This window comes from Hirundo rustica, chromosome 14 (genome assembly GCF_015227805.2).
Source record: "Hirundo rustica isolate bHirRus1 chromosome 14, bHirRus1.pri.v3, whole genome shotgun sequence".
In the NCBI taxonomy this organism is placed as follows: domain Eukaryota; kingdom Metazoa; phylum Chordata; class Aves; order Passeriformes; family Hirundinidae; genus Hirundo; species Hirundo rustica.
In genome coordinates this window covers 10,979,999-11,004,474 of record NC_053463.1, presented here as the reverse complement: position 1 = coordinate 11,004,474, position 24,476 = coordinate 10,979,999, and the positions used below count along the sequence as shown (strand labels likewise).

At 45.7% G+C, this 24,476-nt stretch overlaps 2 protein-coding genes across 4 annotated transcripts in view; one reads left to right on the top strand and one right to left on the bottom strand.

The window, feature by feature from the left end:
- The window catches only part of SEPTIN8 (septin 8), a 34,939-nt gene extending 24,603 nt beyond the window's left edge, over window positions 1-10,336 (top strand). For 2 of the 3 annotated variants that reach the window (XM_040077978.2, XM_040077976.1), the window contains exons 6-10: window positions 1,183-1,279; window positions 1,570-1,738; window positions 1,989-2,121; window positions 2,800-2,990; window positions 9,280-10,336. In XM_040077978.2, coding sequence (XP_039933912.1) covers window positions 1,183-1,279; window positions 1,570-1,738; window positions 1,989-2,121; window positions 2,800-2,990; window positions 9,280-9,334 — 645 coding nt within the window. In that variant the 3' untranslated portion in view covers window positions 9,335-10,336. Of the gene's footprint in view, window positions 1-1,182; window positions 1,280-1,569; window positions 1,739-1,988; window positions 2,122-2,799; window positions 2,991-4,857; window positions 7,716-9,279 lie in introns of those variants that run through there. The other variant, XM_040077977.2, reaches the window with a different exon arrangement.
- A 2,653-nt stretch (window positions 10,337-12,989) lies between these two features.
- CCNI2 (cyclin I family member 2) lies at window positions 12,990-21,592 on the bottom strand. Its single transcript, XM_040078545.1, is given in 8 exon segments — window positions 12,990-12,995; window positions 15,072-15,251; window positions 15,253-15,378; window positions 16,193-16,422; window positions 17,445-17,607; window positions 18,717-18,788; window positions 20,050-20,184; window positions 21,476-21,592. Coding segments are annotated over 8 exon segments (1,029 nt in total).
- Between the last annotated feature and the right edge of the window lie 2,884 nt (window positions 21,593-24,476).

Genomic DNA, 24,476 nt, shown 5'->3' with positions numbered 1-24,476 from the left:
GAAAAGTGCTTTCCTCAAAATTAATTCTGTCTCTTCTTAGGCTACTTTGTGTTTGAGGAAGAAGAAGCTTTGAATAAAATGTGACAGTTAAGATTTACATTAGTATTGTGACTTAAGGAGGCTGACCAGAGAAAACTCAATTTAAAGAAGAAAATTTTTTAATCTCTATTCTGTCTTTTTTGAAATTCAGAGATCAAATTCAGACCTGATTGAAGCACATGCAAAAACACTTTCAGGCTTCCTGTCTCCCAAATCAGAGTGCAGCTATGGCAGTAGAAACAACTGAAATGTTTATTTTATAAATCAAAAGTAGCTTTTTCATCAAAATGAACGTTTTCCTGCATAGCTGTTTCTGATTAAATGCTTTGTCTTTTCTTGCACCCTTCCTCCCACCACTCTTTTTTTAATTCAATCACCAGTTGGTTTCTGGGTGGACTAGATATATGTTTTCACTGTAATAGTTCTTTTTGGCTGAAACCATGAGAAATTTGGAGGATTCGCTCTTATTTAAATAACTGCAAGCTGCGTGTACTGGGGAGAAAAGCAGGAGTCATACTTGCTTGGCTTTATTTTTTTTTTCCCCCTTCCTTCCGCCAATGAAAATATATTTGGCCACTTCTCTACGAGTTCCACACTTCTGGATCCATTTCTTTTTAAACATGAAGGATTCTGTCAGCTTTGCCCTGCTGCAGCACCCCCTCGGTGGCTCCTTCCGTGCAATCCCGAGGAGGGTGTCCTGTTTCCTGGCTGTGCTGATGCTTTGCAGACTCGGAGAGCAGCGAGCACACGTCGTATCCTGCACGTGTCCCTTGCAGTGCCTGCACGCTCACTGCTGTGCCCAGGCCTGTTTGCCTGTCTGTGGATGTCCCTGCCTGTGCTTTGTGCAAGGCAGGGCGTGCCCAGCTCCTGGCGGGTACAGCCTGACAGGGGGATGGAGCAGAGCGGTGATGACCGTGGTGTTCCTGCAGTATTCTCCAGCTGGTGCAGCCCAGGCAGCAGCTGGTGAGCTGTGCTGTGGCCTGACGCCGCTCTCTGTAGTAAAATCCCAGTTTGTAGTAGAGATTGCTCCGAGTGGCAACTCATAGAAATGGCTCCTGTGCCTGGGTGAGGGGGAGCTAAGGGTCAGGCAGATCTCTGAGGGTTACCCCATCCACTGAGTCCCTGCCCTTGGCTCTGTTTCAGGCTCATCTGCCCTTCGCTGTCGTGGGCAGCACGGAGGAGGTGAAAGTTGGGAACAAGCTGGTGCGAGCTCGGCAGTACCCGTGGGGAGTGGTGCAAGGTGAGGGGCCACAAGCCCACCCAAAACCTCCCCTGTGTGCTCAGGCAAACCCTGGCACCTCCCCAGCTCTGCCCTCCACCAGCACCTCTGCATGAAGGTGCCGTGTGATAAGCAGTGCCTTTTGTGGGTTGGCCTTTGGATTGCCGTTCCTGCCGGCACGTAGGAAGGTCAGCAGGATCCCTGAGCAGGGCACCAGCCTCCTCTGGATGCGAGTATCTGGAGTCAATCGTGTACCCTTGCGTTCCTCCACCACACAGCAGTTTGCTGACTTGTCCCTTCCCTCCTGCCAGTGGAGAATGAAAGTCACTGTGACTTTGTGAAGCTGCGGGAAATGCTGATTCGGGTGAACATGGAGGATCTGCGGGAGCAGACCCACACCCGCCACTACGAGCTCTACCGGAGGTGCAAACTGGAGGAGATGGGTTTCAAGGACACAGATCCAGACAGCCAGCCCTTCAGGTGAGTGGCCTTTGTGTCTAGCATCAATTTAGAGTGAGAGTTTGGTACTGACAGCCCTCAAAAATGGGAGCTTTGTAGGTGAAATCTCCTGTGCTGGGCTGGAAAATACCAGCGCTGGGTTTGAACTTCGCCGCTGATTTGGATGTTCCCTTCCCTGCCTGTTTTTCTAAACACAGACAGGCTTGTATTTCTCTCATCACTAACTCATCAGTGTCCAGAGAGTCTGGATTTCATTTGCTTTCTTCCCCAGCCTCCAAGAAACGTACGAGACCAAAAGGAAAGAGTTCTTGAGTGAGCTCCAGAGGAAAGAGGAAGAAATGAGACAAATGTTTGTTAACAAAGTCAAGGAGACAGAGGCAGAGCTTAAGGAGAAGGAGAGAGAGGTGGGTGTGCCAAAAATTTGTGAGGAACCTAAACTACAACCAGCAGGGAATCTGGGGCTGAGCAATCCATGAATCCTGGAAGGCACATTCCAGCAAACCTCACCAGCCAAAGCACAAACACATCGCTGCTTTAGGTGCTTCAGAAACTAGTCCTCCCTGTCCTGTGCCATGTGGAAATGTGGCTGCTGTCTGGGAACTGAAAGCCAGTGGCAGGAAGTTTAGGTGAGCATCCTTGTCAGAGGGATTTCCCTCTTGTGGCTCACTGGAGAGCAGAGTGAAGGGGGCAGCTGGGCTGGGGTCCCCAGTCACAGTGAGTCTAGTGGAGTCCCCACTGTGAGGCCTCAGGAAGCAGCTGTGAATTAAATGGACCATCCTCAGAACTAGTGAGGAACAAAAGATCCTGTGATGTTCCCAGCCCCTGTGCAGGGCTGCAGGCTGAGCCAAAATCCCCTGTGCTCATCTCCAGGGCTCATGCTGCCTCCTGTTTGCTGTGTGGTGTCAGGCAGAGCTGAATTTATTGTGTCTTCCCTGCTTTTGGCGGGCAGTGGGTGCTGTGTTCTGCCAGCAGATTGGTCCCTGTTGGGGATTTGTGTGGGAGGCGTGACTGGGCTTCTGGGGCAGGCTTAGCACAGCCAAAGCCAGCTGAGTGCAATGCTCAGAGGGTCTGTCTCCTACCAGCTGCATGAGAAGTTTGAGCACTTAAAAAGGATACACCAGGAGGAGAAAAGGAAGGTGGAGGAGAAAAGGAGAGAGCTGGAGGAAGAGATGAACATGTTCAACAGGCGGAAAGTCGCCGTGGAAACCTTGCAGTCCCAATCCTTGCAGGCTACCTCACAGCAGCCGCTGAAGAAGGACAAAGACAAGAAAAAGTAAGTGTCTGAACTGGAGTCTTCCTCTTCTGCCACTGGAAAGCTGGGAGGCGCTTTAATGCATCTGCTCAGATGCTTTAATGTTTGGTCAATTGTTTAAACATCATACAGAAAAGGGGATTTTGGAATCCTAATTCCCATCCTTCTGATTCTTTGGTTCAAGCAGAGGAGAGATGAACCCCTCCTGTGCCCGAGCACTGCCCAGAGAAGTCTGGCCAGCTGCTGGTGGGAGGGATTTGCAATCTGGGGCCATTCTCTAAAGGCTGATGGTCTCATGGGGTTCACTCTTGCCTCTGTGACAGCCTCAGGATGTGAGATGTGGCTCCAAGGCACAGTTCTGATCACAAGAAAATTCTTTTCCCCTAAAGGCAGAGTTCTTAGCTTGCTGCACATTAATTGACATTTGCTGAAGACAGCAGGAGCAAGGATATGTAAATATTGCTGTTTCAACCACCTGATTGTGTAATGATAGACCAGGAATGGGACAAACAGGTTTAAAAAGAAAATATGTTGGAGGGGTTATCCTGCTTCCAATTCAAGCCAGTCCCTAAGGAACACCGGCTAGGGAGCAAAATAAGGAGCACTGTCATGCAAACTGGTAATTCTGCTATTGCAGCATTTTTTGTTACTTCCCCTTGCGTGAAGGAGCTCAAGAGTCAGAACTGCATTCTGTCAAACCCAGAGCAGGCTGGTGGCAAAGCTTTCTGAGCCTCTTAATGATGGCCAGAAAAAAGACCATGAGGAGTAACAACCCCATATTTGTGCTTGACAGCACAGCATTCAGCTTCTCACTGCAGATGAGATCTTGTGGTCTGTCATTTCCCTGCTGTGAACTGCAGCACCAGAGGAGCTCATTCTGTGTACTGACATCCTAGCAATTTGTTTCTTCCTGTGGAAGATAACAGGGTAGATTCTTTGAGTATTTCCTTGGAATGTAAATGTGTTGGTGCTAAAACCAAAGCGCTCTCTTCTGCAGACTGCTCAACATGCTCTGGGCATGGCCCACCTCACACACAGAGCCTAAATGGTTTGTAAAATACTTCGGTGAAAATAGGGTTTCATCTGAATTAGGAGGTGAATCCTAGGGCTTTCTTAGACCCAGGACTGCTTTGGGGAAGGTGAGCACAATGGCAACTTGTGCAAGCAATGCCAGTGGCAGGGACAGACTGTGAGCATGGGCCAGGAAATGCTGCAGCTTCCCCTCTGCTCCTTCTGGAGTAAGAGAAAAGGTTTTCCTGCACTTTGCTGGGTTTAGCCCACCTCCAGATGCGAGTCTGGGCCGTTCCTCTTCTGGGTAGCGACAGAAAGGAGCTGTGGTCAGAAGCAGGACTGGGAGGCAGCTTGGTGGTGCCCAAAGGTGCCAGGGGCACCCACAGCCTGTGCTCTGCACACTGGAGCACCCAGCATGGTGCTGGGGCAGGGGGGCTCTAGCTCTGGAGCACAGCTAGAGCAAGTGCACCATCACCACAATGGGTTTGGATTGGTTTTTTTTGGGGGGGTGGGTTGGTTGGTTGGTTGGTTTTCTTTTCAAACCTGTGAGCTAGCTCAAAATATGGGGTTTTGGGATTTCTGCTCAAGTAAAATATTTAGGAGAGCTAGTTGAACTCTTTATCATTTCCTGGTTCAAGGCAGTGTTCTTAGCTTTAATAAGTAAAAAATTGTGATGGAAGAATTGCAGGAGTTGGTGGAAAGAGAAGTGTTTGTGGCCCTGAGCAGGTTGTGCCAGGCTGCTCTCACCTGAAGCCTTCAGCTGCCCCAGCGGTGTTTGTCCTCCTCCTTTTTTTGTTTTAACACACTTCGCTACACTTCGCTTTTGTTTGATTTTCATAACTTTAATTCATGCTTTTTTATGTTTTGTTTCTTTCAGTTAATCACACACAGACTTTCAGGCCAAGAGTGGACTTGGTGCTTTCATGTGTTAAGTTGCTTGAGTTTCCCACCCTGAGTGACCCTTCTCATAACATTGTGTGAGTGGACCAAAGTGAAAGAGAAAATGAGCATCTCCGGTGGTTGCAGTGTTCCTGCTGTTTTCTTTTCAGAATTACCAGGAGGTTTGCAGGAAGTAACCTTACATGTACATTTTGTTAAACAAAGCCAACTAATCCCTCAAGTAAGATGATTTGTTCTAAACCCAGTGATTGAGCAGCTGTGTATGAAGTGACCACAACTGAACTCGTCTTAACCACCAGCTAAATAATTGCTTTCTACATTTTTTTAATTGGCCAAGGTGACTGCTCATTGACCTCCCCTGCACGTGCACAGTGAGAGGAGTGGTCTGAAGAATGCTGAAATGTTTGTTTTTCTAACAAAATTCTCAAGTTTTTAGAATGGGTAGAAAAACACAACATTTAGGCTTTCTGCAGGAATCTTAGTCAGAGTTATCCTCATTCCAGTAATTCTGTATTAATTCCTGAATTACTCTAAACACTATCTACATCATTTATAATATATATATATATAAATATAAGGAGAGAGAGAGAGTGGTTAATAAAATTAATGGGACAATGTTTTGAATTTTCTTTACTGCTAAAGTAGAACATTTATAGAGAGGTTTTCGTAAGAGTTTGTTGTATAAAGTGGAACTACAGGATTTGTGTAACATTTCAGTTGTCACTTACCAATGTATTTACTGTTGTGGAAACTATTTAAGCCAACATCTTTACTTTATTCTTTAACCTTAAACCTAATATGTGCCTAATATGTGCCTAAGGAGAACCCCCTGCTCTAGAGCTGTGCACTGTATTTATGCTGACAGGTGCTTCTTTTGACAACTCATCATGCCTAGAAATCACAGCCTTGTTTTCCAGGGCAACCGAGCTTAGAGGAATAATGAGGATCAATAGTAAATTTTCCACTCAAACCATTTTGTGAATAGGCAGGGCAATAACTGAACAGAAAGTTATTAGCTGTGTTGTCATGGAAAAATAGTTGGACCCAATTCCATCCATCCATCAGATCCTAGGATAAATGAAAGGAAGTATTTTATATTAACCCTCACATAGTGTCTTTAGAGTTTATAAAAACACTGGCTGGCTAAGTGTTAGTAGTGAGTGTGTGTGTGTTTTTATTTAGTTATTAATGTTATGGGATTTTTCTGATACATTTTTTGTTAAAGGCTTGTCTTTAAGCTCTCAGCAAATTCCTGATGTGCCGTGCAGAAGGAGGTGCAGGGCCTGGGTCTGGGCTGTCACAAGGCTGTTGCAGGGCATCATTTTGCTGGATTCTGAGGTTCTTTAATGTTCATATTCCATTAAAGCAGCTTTTTTTTTTTTTTCCCTTTTCTAAATACATGCTCAGGTCTTAAACTATTTTTCAATGGACATTGGCCTTTTCTGTGGATATACTGACAGTGTTGCTTGATGCTTGTAGAAAAGAACCTCACGAAGATCTCACTGGTACCTTTTAGAACAGGCTTTTATTGAAAGAATTAAAGTTCTGCACTTGTTGGGATTCTGCTGAAAGCTGGACATTGAATTTTTAAGGCTGTGCCTCCAGGTTAGATGTATTTCAAAGAGTAACTATCAAACATTAGGAGGGTTAGTGTGGTTTTCTCAAACAGGTACAAGGAACCCAACCTTCTGTTATATGCAAGAAGACAATTCCACCTCATCTCTGACTACAGACCAATCGTGTAGCAAATTATTTTTTATTAATTTTTTGCTAATGAGAGAAACTGTGGTGCACTAACTGCCTGAGCAAGCAATGCTCTTTGGTTCATTGTTCTGCTTCCCAAGGCCAATGCTGGGATAAAACAGTAACTGGAGGCACTGGTGTGCACCCAGCTGCCTCGCCACTGTGTTCCCCATCAGCAGTTCTCTCCTGATCTCCTGCTGCAGCCAGCAAGATCTATGCAAATGATTTCTCTCTGCCCTGGCTCATCAGAGATCAATTATTTTTTCCTAGAATAACAGGTAGTTAAGAGCTATTATTATAACAAAGAGTAAAAAAATCTTTGAATCCATGGGCATTGTGGAGAAATCTACAGTATTTTCTGAAGAAGACATTCAGAATGTATGTAACAATATTTTCCTGATGATGATTATTATATTACTTTGACTTTATGTTGTGACAGATATCCCTTGTCCTTGTAGTTGCTTGTTCAACATCATAATCTCCCCAAAGGGACTCAGTCATATTTTTTTTCCCCGAGTACTTGGTTTTTTTCTTTTGGCTGAGACAAGATTTAAGTATTGTGGTAGGGTAATTCTGTATCTTATTTTTATTTAACAAATTACAAATATGTTGTGATGCTACTCTCACCCAGTCTGAAGTCTTAAAATCTTGTAGGCTAGAAAAAGTGAAAGAAATACTCTTCAGAAATGATTGAAACCATCCAGTTACACATCTTTCAGCTGTTTTGTATATTTATCTGTTAAAGATTGGTATTAATTGGAAAAACTATCCATTTTTTTTTTTTATCATTTAAACATTTACCGTCCTGTATGTTGTCTGCTTTCTAAATTAAACTGTGTTTTGTGGGTCTCTGAGGGGGGGCATGCCTGGCTGAGGTGCTGCCCCAGGGGTGTAGATGGGGGTGGTTTGGAGCCGTGGAGGCACCTTGGGGACCTGTGTGGGGGACACAGCCCTCTGGGACGTGCTGCATCCCTTTGCTTTGTCATTCCCAGTGTGTTGGGGTTCGTGGTTTGTTTGGGGTTTTTTTTTCTTTCTTTTCTTCCCACTCACTTTGTACTTTTTTTCTTTTATTAAATCTCACGTGTATTTTGAGTTTTTGTGGTGTCATTTATTTAATGGTGCATTTTCTGTGCAATCTAGTTATTTTCTGTATTATTTGTCACAATAATAGTGTGTCATGATTGCAAGCTTACCAGTCACAGGCTGACTATTGGGAACTTTCAAGAATATAATTAGCTAATTAATTAACAACTAGATAATCATAGAGTATGTGGAATTGTACTTCCTATGGAATCTGGGAAGAAATTCTTAGATACTGATCCAAAAGCTGTCTGTGTTTGGGCAGAAGGAGCTTTGAGGCTTGTTGGTACATCTCCTTTGTGAGATCTGGAGACTGAGCAGGGGATGTACCAGCAGCTTTGCTGATTTTATGGTGCCCAAAGACGTGATTTAAAGGTAGGGTGAAAAGGGAGCAGAGGTGGAGAAGTTTCTTGGTGGGGCATCCAGAGCTGTGTTCCTTGTCTGGAGAAGGACATTAGGTCAAGGCCAGCAAAAGAGCACAGCTTTAGTTTGGTGCTCTGCTTTCTGCTGAAGCTTTACCCACATGTTTGTTCTTAATGTCTGTTCTCTGGGCCATTGCTACACACCAGCTCATACATTCACTCAGCTTTGGGTCCTTCTGGGGTTTATTTGCTATTGGACTGGATCAGTGCTGCACTTCAGACACAGCCAATGTGGAGTTTGGCTGATGCACAGTGTTTGCTGTAGCAGTGCTTCTGGTGGGAGGTTTTTCTGCAGCCCCAGCTTGAAGAACAAAACCAGGCAGGTGATCCTGACTGCCTCTAAGAGCTTTTTAGGAATATGAAGCTGGAAACCTTTTAGGCAAAAGCTTTAGTAGGGAATTGCCAGTTGATACCAAGTGGTTTGTATTAAATGTTTGTATCCTTTTCCATCCCAATACATTTTAAAGCCAAATCTAGGAGACCAGGGTGGAGCACGTGCATTCAGGTACATCAGAATGCAAGGAACAAAAGGGGTGGAGTAGCTCGTCCTTTTAAAGATGGGCCACCTGGTGATTCAGATGATGTGCGTTGACAAGTGTCTTTCCAGGGGATTGGTGTTTAGAGTGTTCATTAATACTTGTGCAAAGCTCCTAGAGATGCTTTGAGGAGAAGGAAAATGCCTGGGTTTGTTAGAGAAGCAGCTCAGCAGTGAGGTAGGTGCTGCCCGTGCTTTGCAGTTCCAGAGCCAGCACCTGGTGGCCGAGCCCTGGGACATGGTGGCACTTCCCTTCAGCAGACAGCCTGACAAACCCAGCCTTGTCCCAGCTGTCCCATCAGGGACCTGTGCAGCTGTGAGGGATGGAATGAGGCAAGGACCGTGCAAAGCCACTGCTCCATCTGTGTGTGCTGGTTGGCTGCTCTTGAGGGTCTCCATCACCTGGGATTTCTCATCAGCAGTCTTTTCCCATTAAAATTCTACATCAATCCTATGATTACCAATTCCAAACAAGATGTTGGCAGCTGTGAGAGCTTTTCCAAGTTGCAATGGGTTAAACTCAAACGTCTGTACAATAGATTGGTGCTTTGACCTTTCATGCTGTCTTAATGTAAATAACTGAAACTTAAACACTGATTCTCTTTTGTTCTTTCTGTAGCTTTTTTAGTCTTCCCAGTGCGTACTCCATAACAACAGGAAGATATGTTAATTAGAAGACTTATTAAGGCCAAAACATCTCATGCAGAAGAAATTAATTGGTGCTTACACCTTTAAGCTTGCAATACATTGCACAGAAGAGAATATGTAGCAAGGACTAAAACCCACCGTGTCTTTTGATGGGGAAAAGTTTGCTTAATCAGGTTTCTTGGTAAAGTTGAAATCCAAGATACTTGCCAAAAGGTAAACTGCTAATTCACGCTGCTGCACGGCTGGCACTAAATCCAAACGCTTATTTTGGGGCTCTTACCCCGAGGGAGTTAACACTGACTGACTCCAGAGAGATGAGGGACAAACCTGGGGTAGTGTGAGGGGCTTTCAGCTTTGCTGCTCGAGCTGCTGCAGTAACAGGGTCCTGCAGGTCCCCTCCTCAATCTGGTTTTGGAGTGTAACTGTGGAACCTGATGTCCCTAACCTGGCATCCCGAGTTTGACATCCCTACTCTTTCAGCTGGATTCTCACCTTTCATAACAGTAACTCTTCTGTGCAGCTTGCTTCTGTATACTTACAGGTTTTATAACTAAAATGCCCCAACCTTCCTCTCTTTAGTTTCCTGAGGGCTGCACATGGTGGCTCACACCGTAACCCCTTCCCCAGAGCTCCCTGCCCACCTCCCATCTGCTGCTTTGGGGCCAGGTAACCCTGCCTGGCCAGTCCGGGCTCTGCTCGTCCTGCTGGGATGTGATGGGTGAGGAGGGAACCATTTTAAAGCACAACTAAATGTTATTTATTAATGGAGGGGAAATGGTTTAAAGCTGGAGACTCAGTGTTCCTGGTGTAAGTACTGTGCAACAGACTGACTTCCCCTTACACAAATATTTAAAAAAAAAAAAAAGTAAGGGGAAAAACAAAGTGTGATGTCTGTGCCCCAGTAACTTCACGTAGGAACAGGGAGAGGCCCCAGTTCATCTTTGTTTTAAATAACCTTGTAAATGAATCTCAGGAATGACCTGTACCAAAGCTGGTTTAATAAAAACAAAACTGACTTGTTTAACAAACATCTGTTAAAACCATGGTTTGTATACCAGATATAACCAGAACAATGTCCTCAATCCAAATTCACAACCCTCTGTGATCCCAGTTTCCCCTCATTAACCCCTTGCCCTGTGATTAAAGTGTGATGTCCCCTGTGCACCCCTATGTCTTGGCAGCTGCTGTCCCCAGTCTCCCTCCTTTTCCCCTTGGCTGCTTTCCCCACTGCCCTGAGGCTGGGAGGGGAGGAGTGGCCAAAAGTCAGTCTGTGGCAGGAGCTTTGAAGGGACTCTCACCCTGTGCCCCTACCTCCTGCTGGGTGGTGTGACCACAGTGGGACAAAGGCTGAGAACAGGGAGTGGGTGTGACAGGAGCCCTCCAAGGCTCCATCGTGTCTCTGTAACCCCCTATGAGAGGGAGAGGCTGGAGCAAAGGTACTGACTGCCCCAGGCACTGAGTGCCTGTCCCTAGGGTGTGTGATCAGGGACAGTCTAAACCCTCTGGATGCCCTTAGCCTAAATTAGAACTGGGAAACAGATTGCAGCTGTAACAGGTATGTGTTCTGAAAAGGATTGAACTGGACACAGGGAGAAGCTGTGGAGAGTCCTGCCACTTGCAGGCATTAGGGATGAAACTCCATGACAAACACGTTCACCCCATGTTCTTCATCCCTGCCTGTCCCTGCTGCCACCATGGACAGGGTTGAGGCACCACTTGTGTCTGGAGAAGCACCAGGGTCTTGGAGACCATGAATTCAGAGCTGGAAGTCTGCTTAGGAGGGTTCTGTCTGTCTTCATGTCTGTGGTGCCCCGCACAGAGCAGGAAAGCTGAAGCTGTGTGTGACCATCAGGCTGAGCTGTGATACAGCCTTTGCCGCTGCTCTGATGGCTGTTTTAAACTTGCTTGTGTTCTCTTTTGAGGCCAGCCACTCTTAATTCCTTTGGCAAAGCTTTCATCTGGCTTGGAGCTTTTGTCAAATTAGATTCCCAGCAGGATTGGTGGATTGGGAATGGAAGCTTTTTGTTCTTTTTCCAAATTGCTCAGAAGATTTGATTAAGTTGTTTGTCGTGACCATAGTTAGGTCACCAGGGGGATTCCAGTTGCACATCTTGCTGAGGAGGAATGGGAGGGGGCTCTGAGACCTGCCAGCAGTTAATGCATCTCTCCATCAGTGCACTTTTCTGCCTTCCTAAAGAATTGAACTGTAAGTACTGCTCAAATTCAATTTAACACACTAAAGTCAATCAGCAGGAGAAAAAAACCCAACAACTGTATAGATGCAACCCCGCAAATGAGGTATAACTTTTCCCTTTGCAGTTTTCTTGTCTCTTGGTCAATTCTCTGACTACAGGAGTTTCTTTACTTGTAGAACCGTGTAAATGAACTCTTCTCCTAGGTCGTCACCCTCCACAAGCAGTGACACTGAGTCAGGTTTATTGTCACAAACACCCCAGTGGGTGCTGTCTTGAAATGAGGCAGCTCCCTCCTCACCTGTAATGGTTCCTGGGTGACTGCATGAGCTGTGACATGGTTCCTTTAGCTGGGGGTTATGAATGGGGGGACATTGTGGTGGATGGGAGGATCTGAAATGTTTTGCTGTCTCCGTAGGTGGTTTAAAACAGCCACAGAAAATAGTTCTGTCGGTGCTTACCATAGGGGATTTCAGGTGTAATTGCAGCTTTGTTTGGAAGGTGGTGGAATCTGCAGGCATCTGGAAATCTGGCCTGAACTGAGACAACAACAAGAGGAGTCTGGGTTTGAGAGGTATGCCTCATCTGGGCCAAGATCCCCCCAGGGAAGGGACCTTACCAGGTCAGAGCTCTTTGAAAATACTCTATGAGCATTCTCTGTAGATTTCCTGGGGGTGACTTTTCCTCAAAACAACAATCCTCACAGAGCTAGCCATAACCACATCAGACCTGTGCCAGCACTCACTGAATCTGGCACATTTTCACCAGTAACCGGTGTGTAGCAAATGGGGTCTGCAGTGGTGGGTCGAGGTGGAATAAACTGCTGTACACACAGTCCATGCAGGGGGGCACACAGGTAAGATGTCATCCTCTCTGAAATTCACTGGGCAAAATTAATTGTTCCTGTCACTGCTGTGTGTGGGGAGTGTTCATTTTGTCACTACTTGTCCAGGCAGGGAGGGGAAAGGTATTAAAGCTCCTGACCCTGTTCTGCAAGAAAAAAAAAGAGAGTTGGTGCTATTCTCACTATCCAAAAAGCTCCTTCTGTAATAAGAATGGTCCTGTGCAAGAGCAGCTCCTTCCTGTACCTGGCAGCTCATTCTTTGGGGTAGGAAGCTCCATTCTGAGCAATGGCAGGAATGCAAAGGTAAGTGATGTTTTTAGCCTGTTGAAGCCAAGACAGAAGTATTTGTTCCTTCGTGGTAACTACAGTGCTGGAATAGGTGTGTGGGAGGGAGCTGTGTGTCCTGGGAGCGCAGGCAGGCTGCAGGTGAACTCCTCCCATCCCAGTGGGATGTGGCATCTTGCATCCTGACTGGGAACACAGAACCCTGGAGGGCCTTCCAGCACTGCCCTTATCTTTTAGACTTAACCCCTCTTAATGTGTACTTTTGAATGTTGACCGTAGAGATCTGCAGAGATTTTGAAAAGCAGATTTATTCATGGGTTTTAACATGTCCAGCTATAGGCAAGAACTATATACACAGGCTCAAAGCTGTGGGGGGGAAAACACGAGGTTACAATTGCTGTGGTGTAAAGTTTGTTAATTACTGCGTGTAGAACTTGGCTGCTGGCATTTCCACAGGTACATGCAGTGGGTGCCAATGCTTGAGATAGGGCAGGGATGGGAGGGAAGCAGAGCCCATCACACAGCCCAGTTTTCTGCAGGGATCAATGTGGGTATCACCTTTCAGCTGGGCTATTCCAGGGCCACAGGCAGACCAAGCTTATGTTTTATTTAGTGGAAACTATAAAAGACAGCTCGCTTCCTTCCAAAAGCCAGGCAGTCAACTCACAGCTTGTGAGAGAAGAAGAAGGTACTGCTCAGGAGGAGGGAAGAGTCCTGCCATTAAATGAAAACCTTCCCTGTGGTAGTATAAATAAATACCATGTCCCAAGCATGCTGCTGCCTGACCCCCGAGTATGCGGGGACCTCACAAACCTCGTGTGGTCTAAACCAGCCCCCTGAGTCCTGCTCCTGCAGCATCCCCAGCCTGGGCAGAGCCGCCCCTCAGCACAGCATCTGCAGCTTGAGGCAGCTTTGAGCTGGCTCGGGGGAATTCCGTGGCTTTCACTGCTGGTTCAAGTCATGTCTGTTCAAGTCAAGTCAGGCTGTTTACACTAAGTCTCCATTGCTGGATGTTACTGGAACTCTTGGGCACTTCCTTTGTGGTTTCAAGATCAGCATGGCTTTCTACCTGCACACAGAAAGCTTGCTGTGTTCTCAGAGCTCACTCTGACAAATTTAACACTTGAGAAAGTGTGAACAGCTGCTCAGCACATCAGTCTTGCATGGTTGGTGTTTAGAAATTCCTCTCCTACAAGATAAGACAATGATGAAGGGAAGAAGGCCGGAAAGCTTTCTTTTTGCAGTGATGAGCTCTGCTGTTACACAGCATGAGGGTCTCCTTGCTCTTGTCCCATCTCTGTCTCCAAGTTATTTATCCCATGTCATTACCTGAGACACCTGCTCAGTATTTAGCCTGTGCCAGTGCATATGAAACCCCCTCCTGTTCTGTGACAGGATGGCAGGCATGATGCTGTTACCCATCCCCTGCTGGCTGGATTATACCCTCAAGCTAAGGTAACAATCACCTAAAAATGCCTATTGTTTAAAACAAAACCTCCACTAATTTTAGAAGTATGTATGAAGCTGGTGTTTAAAAGTGCAAGAGTGGTTTAATCTGACCTTTGTGAAGCTACTTTGCTATGAAGATTAAGCAATTTGTAAGAAATAATGTGGTTGCAGTGGTGGAGGGGAATTATTAAAGGCATTTTATATTGTCTAGTCTGGTAAGACAATAAATTTAAAAACCCTGATTGGTACATGCTGGTTGGTGAGAGCCCAAGGCAATGGTGATTGTAGACAAGAAGTGATTTCCCACATTTCATAGAAACTCTGATAGAGTCTTTAATGTCTTAACCAGGACAAAGCACAGATCCCAAATCCCTGGATTACAAGGTAAGGCCTTAAGGACAACTGGAGGTTTGATTCAAGCTTCTCACTACTGAATCAAAGCCTTGGTTCCATCTGAGAACTCTTGCAGAGGCAGCAGTGGGGCTGCCCATTCCTCGACAGCAGCTCCTGTTCAGGCTCCCATGGGCCGAGCCAGGTCAGCTCAAATGAGAGAACAATGGTATGAGCTGGATGAAAGGCTCAACCTGTCAAACTTCATCATGGCTATTTAAAAAAAAAACTCTGTGGCATTTGGTTCTCCATGAAGTTTGTAGCCGCCTGCCAACTGGATCCCTGTGTTGAAGGACTTTGACCAAGTCCCTCCTCTCCCCAGCTTTGTCTGTACATAATCTTAAAACTGAGGGGAAGCACATATTGCTTAGGGAGGACATAAAAATAGACTGATAATTCCAAGTGTCTTTGTCCTCTGAGAAGCACAGTGACACTTTTGCTCCCTTGTTTTGGCTGTTCTGTTTGCTGGGACCTGCTGGTTCTGCAGGTGCTGTTTCCAAGGCAATAATTCCCCAGTAGTCCATTTTGGGTGGCTGTAAAGGGAGGGCAGGGCCAGCTCAGTTGAGGGCACGAGCCTCCTGTGCTCATCCTCCCAGCACTCACTTCCCCATCCTCACTGTGCAGGTGTCTGAATCCATCACAGCATTCTTCAGTCTCAGGGGTTTGATCAGGAATTGGGATTGTAGTAGGTGTGAAAGGTGCTGAAACACGCTGCCTTACAGGAACCCTCAACCACGCTTGGTGGGAACTCTTCCATTCAGAAGGGTGATGGCAGGGGTAGCCCTGCCTTGGGATGGCCCTGCACAGCTTGACTGCTGGGATAGAAAATATAAACAGCATTGGGTGGCTGCAAGCACATTAACTCTTGATCCACAAGCTGTTTGCAGTGGAATAATTCAGTGCTGTTCTCCTGTAAAGAAAGATGTAGATTTATTGTAAGTTCTGGATAAATGACTCTCTTGTCTGGCCACTGTTCCTGTCACTCTGTCATTAGGGGGAGGGCAGGGACAGGCTGCTTGCCTCAGTAAATATATAGCAGCAGTATGCTGTTGATCCTGATGGAAAACACTTATCCAGGAGCTCCTGATAATTACTCCTATGACTACTCCTATGCCTACTACACAAGAACATGGGCAAGTGCTTCCTCTGTGCAGGAAACAACAGGCATCAGAAGGCCAGGTTATTTCAGACAAATTCAAGACCTTAAAATGGGTGTATCAAGCTGACAGCCTGGGTTTTAGCCTTCTAGGTGTCCTCTCATAAAAGGCATGTGTTTTATGAAACTGGGGAAAAGCTTTAAAAATAAGGAAGAAATAGAGCTTGTCTTGAATCATTAGAAGTCAAACTGATTATATTTTTAGAGAAATGTGACTGTACTTAAAAGTTTTGTCAGTGTTCAGAGGGAGGCTGAGGAAACTGGACAGGTTTCTAGGTGCTCTCACACTCTCCCATCATGAGAGAATCTCTCCTGGCTCAGGATGCAGGAAGCTATCTGTAGCCAAGGATTTGGAACCCTCCCTTCCCTGCCAAAGGGATGTCCCACCCCTGAACTGCATTTTTATTTCCTTTTTGTTAGCACCAGCAAGGCCTGCAGCAAAGGCAGAACAAGGACACAGGTCTCAGGAGCTGCTGAAGTGCAATACTGGCTGTAAATACACTTGGCTTTATTCCTTTATCATGTCCTGCCTTCAGGATTTGTGACCAAAGGCCATTTTGCTTCCTACCTGTGCTTTTTTTAGCAGATCAGTTATAACAGGAACTCAACCAGGAATCTGCCTCTCCAGCTCCAAGGTGATGATCACCAAAGCCAACGTGGAGCCCTTAAACTGCACGAGTTGGTGGCAGGCCATACAATGCTGCAGCTGCTTGGTCAAGAGTGCAACGTGGAGGGAAGGATTCCTCTGAGGCAGTCTGGGTGGGAGATGGGGCCAGCTGGACATCACCATGGCATGAACTGCAGAGAACATAAAAGTGTACATATATATGTATATAAACACATATATATATATGAAAAGAAAAGCAGAGGTTGGTGAAGTTTATATGTTTTCATGTCATCACCCAAAAGTACAGATGAATTTCATCTCATATCAGGAAACTTGAAGGCTTCCCCCATCTCTTTTCTTGTTGTGTTTTGTGTTTGTACTTGCCAATCATTGAACTGGTTTTTTGAGCTGATAATGAATGTACGAGGGCTATGTTTCCTAAGAATTTCTGAGGTTTCCACATTATCCAGATTGCTGTCCAGGAGATTCAGTTCAGGACAGCAGCTCCAAATCCAGTAAAACCAGTAATACTGCACTCTAAATTCAACAAGGAAACAAGCACCTACGAAAGGCAGTTTTCACAATCAGAAGCCTAAAATGGCTTAATATTTGCACATAACCTTAAAATAGGGATCCAGGATGTGTTTGTATCACATGAATTTTGCCTTACTAGCACATGATCGTTTCTTGAAGACAAAGTTTAATTGTTTCTAATAAATGTTTAGTAACTGCAATGTGAACTAAGTGCCAGATCAGGGTAGTCGCATTGCATAAGTGAATAAATAGTGGGATGAAAAGTAAAATGGTTTAAGAAAAAAACTGTGGGGGAAATGTAGCAAAACTCTGACAGCTTTCTATGTACAGTATTAATAGAAGGGAAATAGTTAGAAATATTTTTGCAGCTTGTATTTAAAAAAAAATAAAGAAGGCATATTGTTGTGCATTATGAGAATCTTTTTAATGTCTATTCAGTTATCCTTTAAAGATGAGAGTAAATTTTTTTGACCAAAATAGAAGGTTTTAAATAGTAGAAATTTTTTTAAAAATTTTGAAAATACAATTACTGTAATATTCTTTAAAAGGCTTGAAGATAGATAGGAATAGGTAGTTTGCCAAACATCTTGGGAAGGATGTGTGGGTGTGTGTGTGGGTGTGTACTCATCTGTGTTTCTTAGTCTCATTTGATAAGGAGATGTTTCTTTAAAGAAAAAACATTGCAAAAACGTAGTGCTTACAATGTTTAAGAAATCCATTGGTGTTTCTGTGTAAAGATCCCACTGAAGCTTATCCAGTATAATTCTTTCCATTCTCAAGATCTCAGCTGGAGAGTGTTTACATCTGCTCTGCACCGCTAGTGTCTGCACTGATGGTATTACCTGTAAAAAAGTTTTTAAAAATTAAAAGAAAAAAAAAATAAAGACACCAACATCCGATACAGTGCTGTGTGCGCCTCTCTGTATTTTGAAGGGCTCTGACAAGTTTAAACAAGTTTATGTTAAGCAGATCTCCTCATCCAGGAGATCTCATTCCTAGGTATCTCCCATCCTAAATGAAGAGTGGTCCCTGGTCACCCCAGGGCAGCTGCTGCAGACCCAGCCCGCAGCAAGAATGATGCTGTGAGCTCCCCAGTGTGGCATCAGTGATGCACCTTCCCTGCTACCGCTAGTTTTGCTCAGAGGGGGCTTCCTTCAGCCTGTTTTACAAGGCCTGCTATGGTTGTCTGGTTTCCTGTGGTCATTGACGCAGCTTCTCCTTTGCAGCTGAGAGGAAAAGAACAATAACTTCACTGTAACAGCACCTAAGAAAGGCAGTGAAGGACATTTTACTACTGCAGTGGCTGTTTGAAGAGATGTGCATGTCTGACTCCAGGTCCTGGCATTCCTCTTCTTTTGCAAAGCAGAAGGAAGAAGAGGAGGAACGCAATCTGAAATGCTTTTAGCTAATGCTTGTAACTGCCTGCAGAAGTCTGTCACTGCATTTTTGCCATGAGAGATATCCTGTGTAATTTCTCACTGGCTGCTGACTATGCTTTCTCATCTTTAGGTGCAGACCTGAGTCAGTTCCTCACTGGGATCAGAAACAAGTTTTGGCTCCGATCTTGTAATCTATTTAAAGCTTCCTCTGAAGAATCTCTGCTCTGTCACACCTGCTGTGCCCTCCCAAGAGCTATAGCATGGGAATTACAGCCCTCTGAGGTGCATCTTGACTGTCCCCTCAGCCTAAGCTCTACTGTGAGCCATGGATCCTGAAAAGAGGAGAGAGGTTTGGGGGTAGGACAGAAACATATCCATGACATAAACAAAAACAAGTCCTTCATTGGTAAAGGGCACAATTCATTGGAGCAAGATAAAACAGGACTGAAAATGCTACTTTCACATCTTTAGGACTACTCAGGGTAAACAAATTAACTTTCGTTATGTCCAAGTTCTTGAAACACGTGGAAATATTAACAACTTTTAATGTGTTTAAAATGAAGCATACAGACCTCATCTTCATTGGTTTTTGCTGCAGGGACAAGGCAGGAAATTGCAATGCACTGCAGATATTTTAATTGGGCCTGAAGGGAGAAGAAGAAAACACTGAGTAAAGAAAAGACTCTTGGGGGAAATAATTGTTATTCTAGGATACATACATGAGTTTCAAACTTTCATTTACGTGACAGTTGCTTCTGAATTAGTTTAGCTACAGAAGCTAGAAATAGAACAAGGAAATTCAAAGTGAAGCAGAATAAATCCTCTTATAGGTGCCATTTTTATTCGTCTCTCACAATTTTTAGACTATGTAATGCCACGGTATTTACATGTAGCAGTGGGGAACAAAAAGACACAGACCTCCTTGTGCATGTGAAGGAAATCACTTTATTGTAGAAAACACTCCCCTTTTATACCTTCAACTTCCACTGGACATCACCAGAACTTCACAGAAGAAGGGCACTCGTTGGCTGTTCGGCTGCCCACATGTCCTAGCACCCAACCAGCCTCCTGCTCATGTCCTGTCCACACGTTCCTCCTCATACCTGCCTCTCACCCCCCAGCTGACCTCCAACCACCCAGCCTGCAGCTGTGCCCTCCTACAGGGTCTTCTGGTGAACATAAGCCTTAACAACTTTAACAAATATAACCCCATATCCCACATTTCCACTGCAATGTTGCCCCTCACTTTCAGGTATTGGTTCAGGTTGGACTTCAGGAGGAATTTCTTCATGGAAGGGGTTATTAAACATTGGAACAGGCTGCCCAGGGAGGTGGGAGGGTCAGCATCCCACTAGATGTGGCACTTAGTACTGTGGTTTAGTTGATAGGGTGGTGATCAGTCAAATGTTGGACTCAGTGTCTCAGAGGCCTTTTCCAACCTAAATGATTCTGTGATTCTGTATGTCAGGATCAACCTAAATAGAATTGGAAGCTGCAAGGCTCAGCTCAACTCCTACCTTTGCTGTGGCTTCAGTGGCAGAAAAGGTCAGCCCCACCGTTTAATTAAAAATAGTAGTCTAAAAACCAGAATATTGAAAGTGATAATGTGAATAATTTCTGTTTATCAAAGAAAACCAGATGAGTTCTTTGTATTTACCACAGCAGTTGGACTAAGTCCACACAAACAATTCTAGTGAGGTCAGTGGAATCTCATCAAACACCCAAGTTCATACATGTGTGTGTGTATATACATATATTTTCTTAATGGCCTTCCCCAGCAACAACCCTGACTGCTCCCTAAATCTGCTTCCAAACATCATCCCTGCTTTGTGTATAAACTGATTACATGCTCCTTACATTCCCAGTCAGTAGTCTAGCCAGGGAAAAGCTGACAGAGATCTTTACCTTTACTGATGCCAACAGCCTGTTAAAGATGCTGGTGGCTAAAGCAAACATTTATGGGTAAAACTAGAACTGGGAGTTGATTTCTGCAATCCAGAGAATCGCTTTTTTGTAACCTGACAGAGAGATATCTGTGCCCTGAGGGGAAGGAAAAGTTAGAAGAAAAATACAGTTAGTGCTTTGATGATTTTGTTAACATATCTCCAAAGGAAGACTCAAACCTTTTTAAGTGGTCTAATTAGCATTTCAGATGGCTGGAGGCTTGAAATGAAGGAAGTTGTAGCTGTGTCCACAGAGGGAGGGCAAGGGCACGTTTTGGAGCAGTTTAAAGTGCTCACTCGCGTTTCCCAACTCATCTGCCTGTAGCTGTGCTTACAAAGTCCTGGTACTCGGTTGTACTGGAGCACTGGGTGGGGAAGCACCCAGCCCTCCCAAACTGAGCTCCTAAAACAAGGTCCTGAGTGTGTTTGTTATTCCCACCCTGGGAAAGCTGAAGCCTCGATGCAGCACTCGACAGAGAATCTGGAGTCAGGAGTATGTTTTCATTTACTCTGCAAGAGTTTTAACAGCCCTTGGATTTGCTGAGTGTTGGGACCAGAGCCAGGTTTGTGACTCCCCAAAGGTACGTGGCAAAATGTACTGAGTTTTTTCTTTCTTATATCTTATTTGAAGCTGCAATTCAGGTGAAAGGGAAGACCATGACTGCCATGAGAATAGCACCCAGGAGCCAGGGAACACACCTGGACATTGTAGGAGAAGTAAAAAGAACAAGCAGCTATGCAGAACAAACAAGACTAAATACCAAATTCTTTAATATTACTCATCATATTATCTGTTTCACTGTTTTGCTTAATTTGGTAGTAAAAATACTAGGTAAAAAGTAGCATTTCTAGACTACTGCAATAAAAGAGACAAGGCTGTTAAGGCACTCCTGTGAATCCTGGACAGTTCTGATGCACTTACAGAAGCAGCCAAGCAAAACTGCTTGCATTGTACACAGAGGCCATGGAGTCTTGCAGCTTCCTAAGGTAACTTGGAATGGGGCTGGGTTTCTGACAGGCCTCAGTGAATTCCCTCTTCCCCCACCTTAACAGATGGAATTCACAGATAGTGCAGAACACAATATGCCAAATTTATGGTTTTATCATCAATTAGCTCGTCTTACTTGCTCTGCCACATTATCCCAAACTATTTCACATTTCCCAAAACCGCTACTTTTCTGACTGAGCCAGAACAAAATGCAAAACCTGGTTTATACAAGGCATCAATAAAATGTAAAATGGAACAAATACAGACCCTCCTACCCCTCCATTCCTTAAGCCTAGTCCATGAGGGATGACTTTCTCATTCAGGTGAATCAGACGGCATGACCAGCACTGCATCTTTGCAAAGTCCTTTAGGGAATTCCAAAGAGGACAGGGGAGGATACCTTCACTGTGAGATTCCGGAAAACTGGCACTTTCCAATCCTGACCTCTCTGGCTAAGGCATTTTCCAGGAAAAAAAAAGACAAGTTGTGAGCTCTCTATATGTCCAGGACACTTCATGGCAGCTGTGTGAGCCAGTTTCCTGATAGGAGCCACTGACAAAACCAAACAAAATTATAAAACAACATCCCAGATCCTTGAACTAAGTATGATTTCCTCTTTTGATGCCTTTCCAGTGCTGAGAACTGAGGAGCAGCCACAGGACTTGTTTATTTGCAGACAGAGCAATCCTGATACGCATTTTCCCCGGAAGTTCCTGATGAAAAAAAAAAACATGTCAGATGGCTGAACAACAACACAGTCCAGATTCTTCACTCCTGGGCTCTGGAGTGGCTTGAGAAACCTTGGGTCAAACAGTTCAGATTACTCCATTTATCCTGTTTCACACATTTGACTCTCCATTTACCAAGCTATTACTCTGCAACCTGTTATCACCTGATTTCAAGTTTCTGACAAATAGAGGCTCACAGTTTCCATACAATGCCTCAAAGATTACTCTTCTTAGGAAGTTTATGAATTCCCAATTAAAATTTTCCTAGGAGCAGTTTAATTTTTGGAGATACCACGTTGGAAATCCCGTTCTCCAGACTAAGGGGAGTATTTACAGGAAATAAACATCTCTGAATCATATCAGTACCACGTGAATGAGAACACCCAGCTTGAAACTATTTCAAGGCTTATATTTTGGTGTCTCTAACAACAGAAAAGAGATGCTACTAGATGTAAAATTCCTGCTTTTCTTTGCAAAGAGTGGTGAATGTGGGCTTCCTCACCATTTGGTGGGTTTTTTTGTTTATTTTTTCCTGGAAGTTCACACCATTATCTCTGCAGTTCCATTAAAAAACCCAAAGTGACATGAATCCTCTGGAAACTGCTTTACATTTCTAAAGCTGGAGCTCTGTGTGGTTTCCCTGAAAGCAGGAACCACATACGACTTTAACTTCGGCTGCCGCTGGATGTCAGAGCATCCAAAGCCGGACCGTTTCAGCAGAGGGAGAGCTGGCAATGATTTATCTGACCGGCATGATGCACTGAGAAAGTTTACTCTTGTGTAGCTGGAGGTGGGGGGGTGTTAATAATAATTAAAATCTCGCCCTCTGGCTAGTTTCGACTGTCCTTGAGAACGACACCGAGCAGCTCCCGCACCGCCAGCGCTCAGACAGCCCCTGCAGAGCGCTCGGGGAGCGATGGGGACTCCCGTCCCGTTCCGTCCCGACCGCGTCCTCCGTCCTCACCCGCCTGGCCGGGGTACGGGGCACGGGGTATCGGGCACGGGACACGGGGTACTGGGCACACAGCACGTGGTACCGGGCACGGAGCACGGGGTATCGGGCACGGGGTACCGGGCACGGAGCACGGGGTACTGGGCACGGAGCACGGAGTACCGAGCACGGAGCACGGGGTACCGGGCACGGAGTACCGAGCACGGAGCACGGGGTACCGGGCACGGGGTACCGGGCACGGAGCACGGGGTACCGGGCACGGGGTATCGGGCACGGGGTACCGGGCGGGGCCGGGGACGCGGCTGCTGCCCCGGGAGGGCGGCGGAGAGCGGGGACCATTCCTGCGGGGGACCAGTCCCCAGGGGCGCTGCTGGACGCCTCCGCCGGGAACTTCGGTGCCCGATCTCCGGCCTCGGCTCGGCTGGAACACCCAGCTCGTCTCTCGGGGTCGGCGTGGGACCTCCCAAGCGAGCGCTGTCTCAGCTCCGTGGGTCTGTCTTACCTGTGCAGCGATCACTGTGCCAGGCAAGGCGCTCCCGGCATCGACGAAATTCTGCCACGGTGATAAACACAGCAACCCTCAGAATAGCCCCCAAATCTGCTTGTCCCCTTCTTTGGCACCGGTTATTGCCTTGACAGATGCGCTACCCCTTCTCTTCAACTTGGTCCTCTCCAAAACACACATTTGCTGGATCCACACAATTCCAGCACCGGCCAGGACCTATTTTCCCGCCAAAAGATACAAGAAGTATCTTTTCTCTGTGTGTTTCATGGAGCATATTGCGCCCTTGTGCCGTCCGAGGGCTGGACCTCTCTGCCAGCATCCGTGTTTTCACCCCACCTTTTCTTCCACCCAGCATCTCTCCTTGTCTCAAAGCCACTCTCAGCTTTCCCCTTAGATCCTGGATCCCTTTGTTTTTCTCCTGTAATAGTTTCTGTGGGAAGCTGGTTCAAATATTTTATGTTAAACCTTTTCTCATTCCTCAGCTTTGCATGCCTACACATGACTCTCTCTTCCCCTTGGGTTATACCTTTTCCGGTGCTAAATTATCAGTCCATGAAATCTGTGCGTGCAGCACACAGCTCTGAGTAACACCGTGGCAGTGTATGAAGAGCAAAGAGACTGTGCTGAATAGCTGGTCTTCAAGCTTCCTGACTCACCTGGTGATGCACACCTGGGGCTGAGGGAATGGCCCTGTCCTGTCATTTCATTTCCCGGCCCTCTGATACACCGGTCACTTTGGTGGGGGAGGTCTGCAAGGTACAGATCAGCTCTGTCCGCATTCCTGCTCCTGCTTACATCCCTCTGGCAAAAAAATACAGCACAACTGAGGCACAGCCCTTGTTTTGTGCCTGTGCTTGGTGCTGGAGTGGGACACAGCAAAGGTAATGAGGGGAGGAGTGGGACTGGAACAATGCCCCGTGACCTGCCAACAGGATTTGGGTGTGCAGAAATATCTGGGGGAAAGCGAGACAAGTGTGATTCAGGGCATCTGGTACTGAGGAAACTACTCATGGACCTCTCCTGTTGAGTAAAATTGTCCTTGGCTCTTAAGGACATAGATCACGAAAGGACAAAGTCAGACTGTTGGAATAATTTAATCTAATTCCTGTAAACAAGTGACACACGGACATTGTGATGCTGAAATGCTGCGAGTAGGAGAGGAGCAGGCGAGGCTGGTGGAGGATCCCAGCAGTGTGCTGTGAAACTTTACACTAAA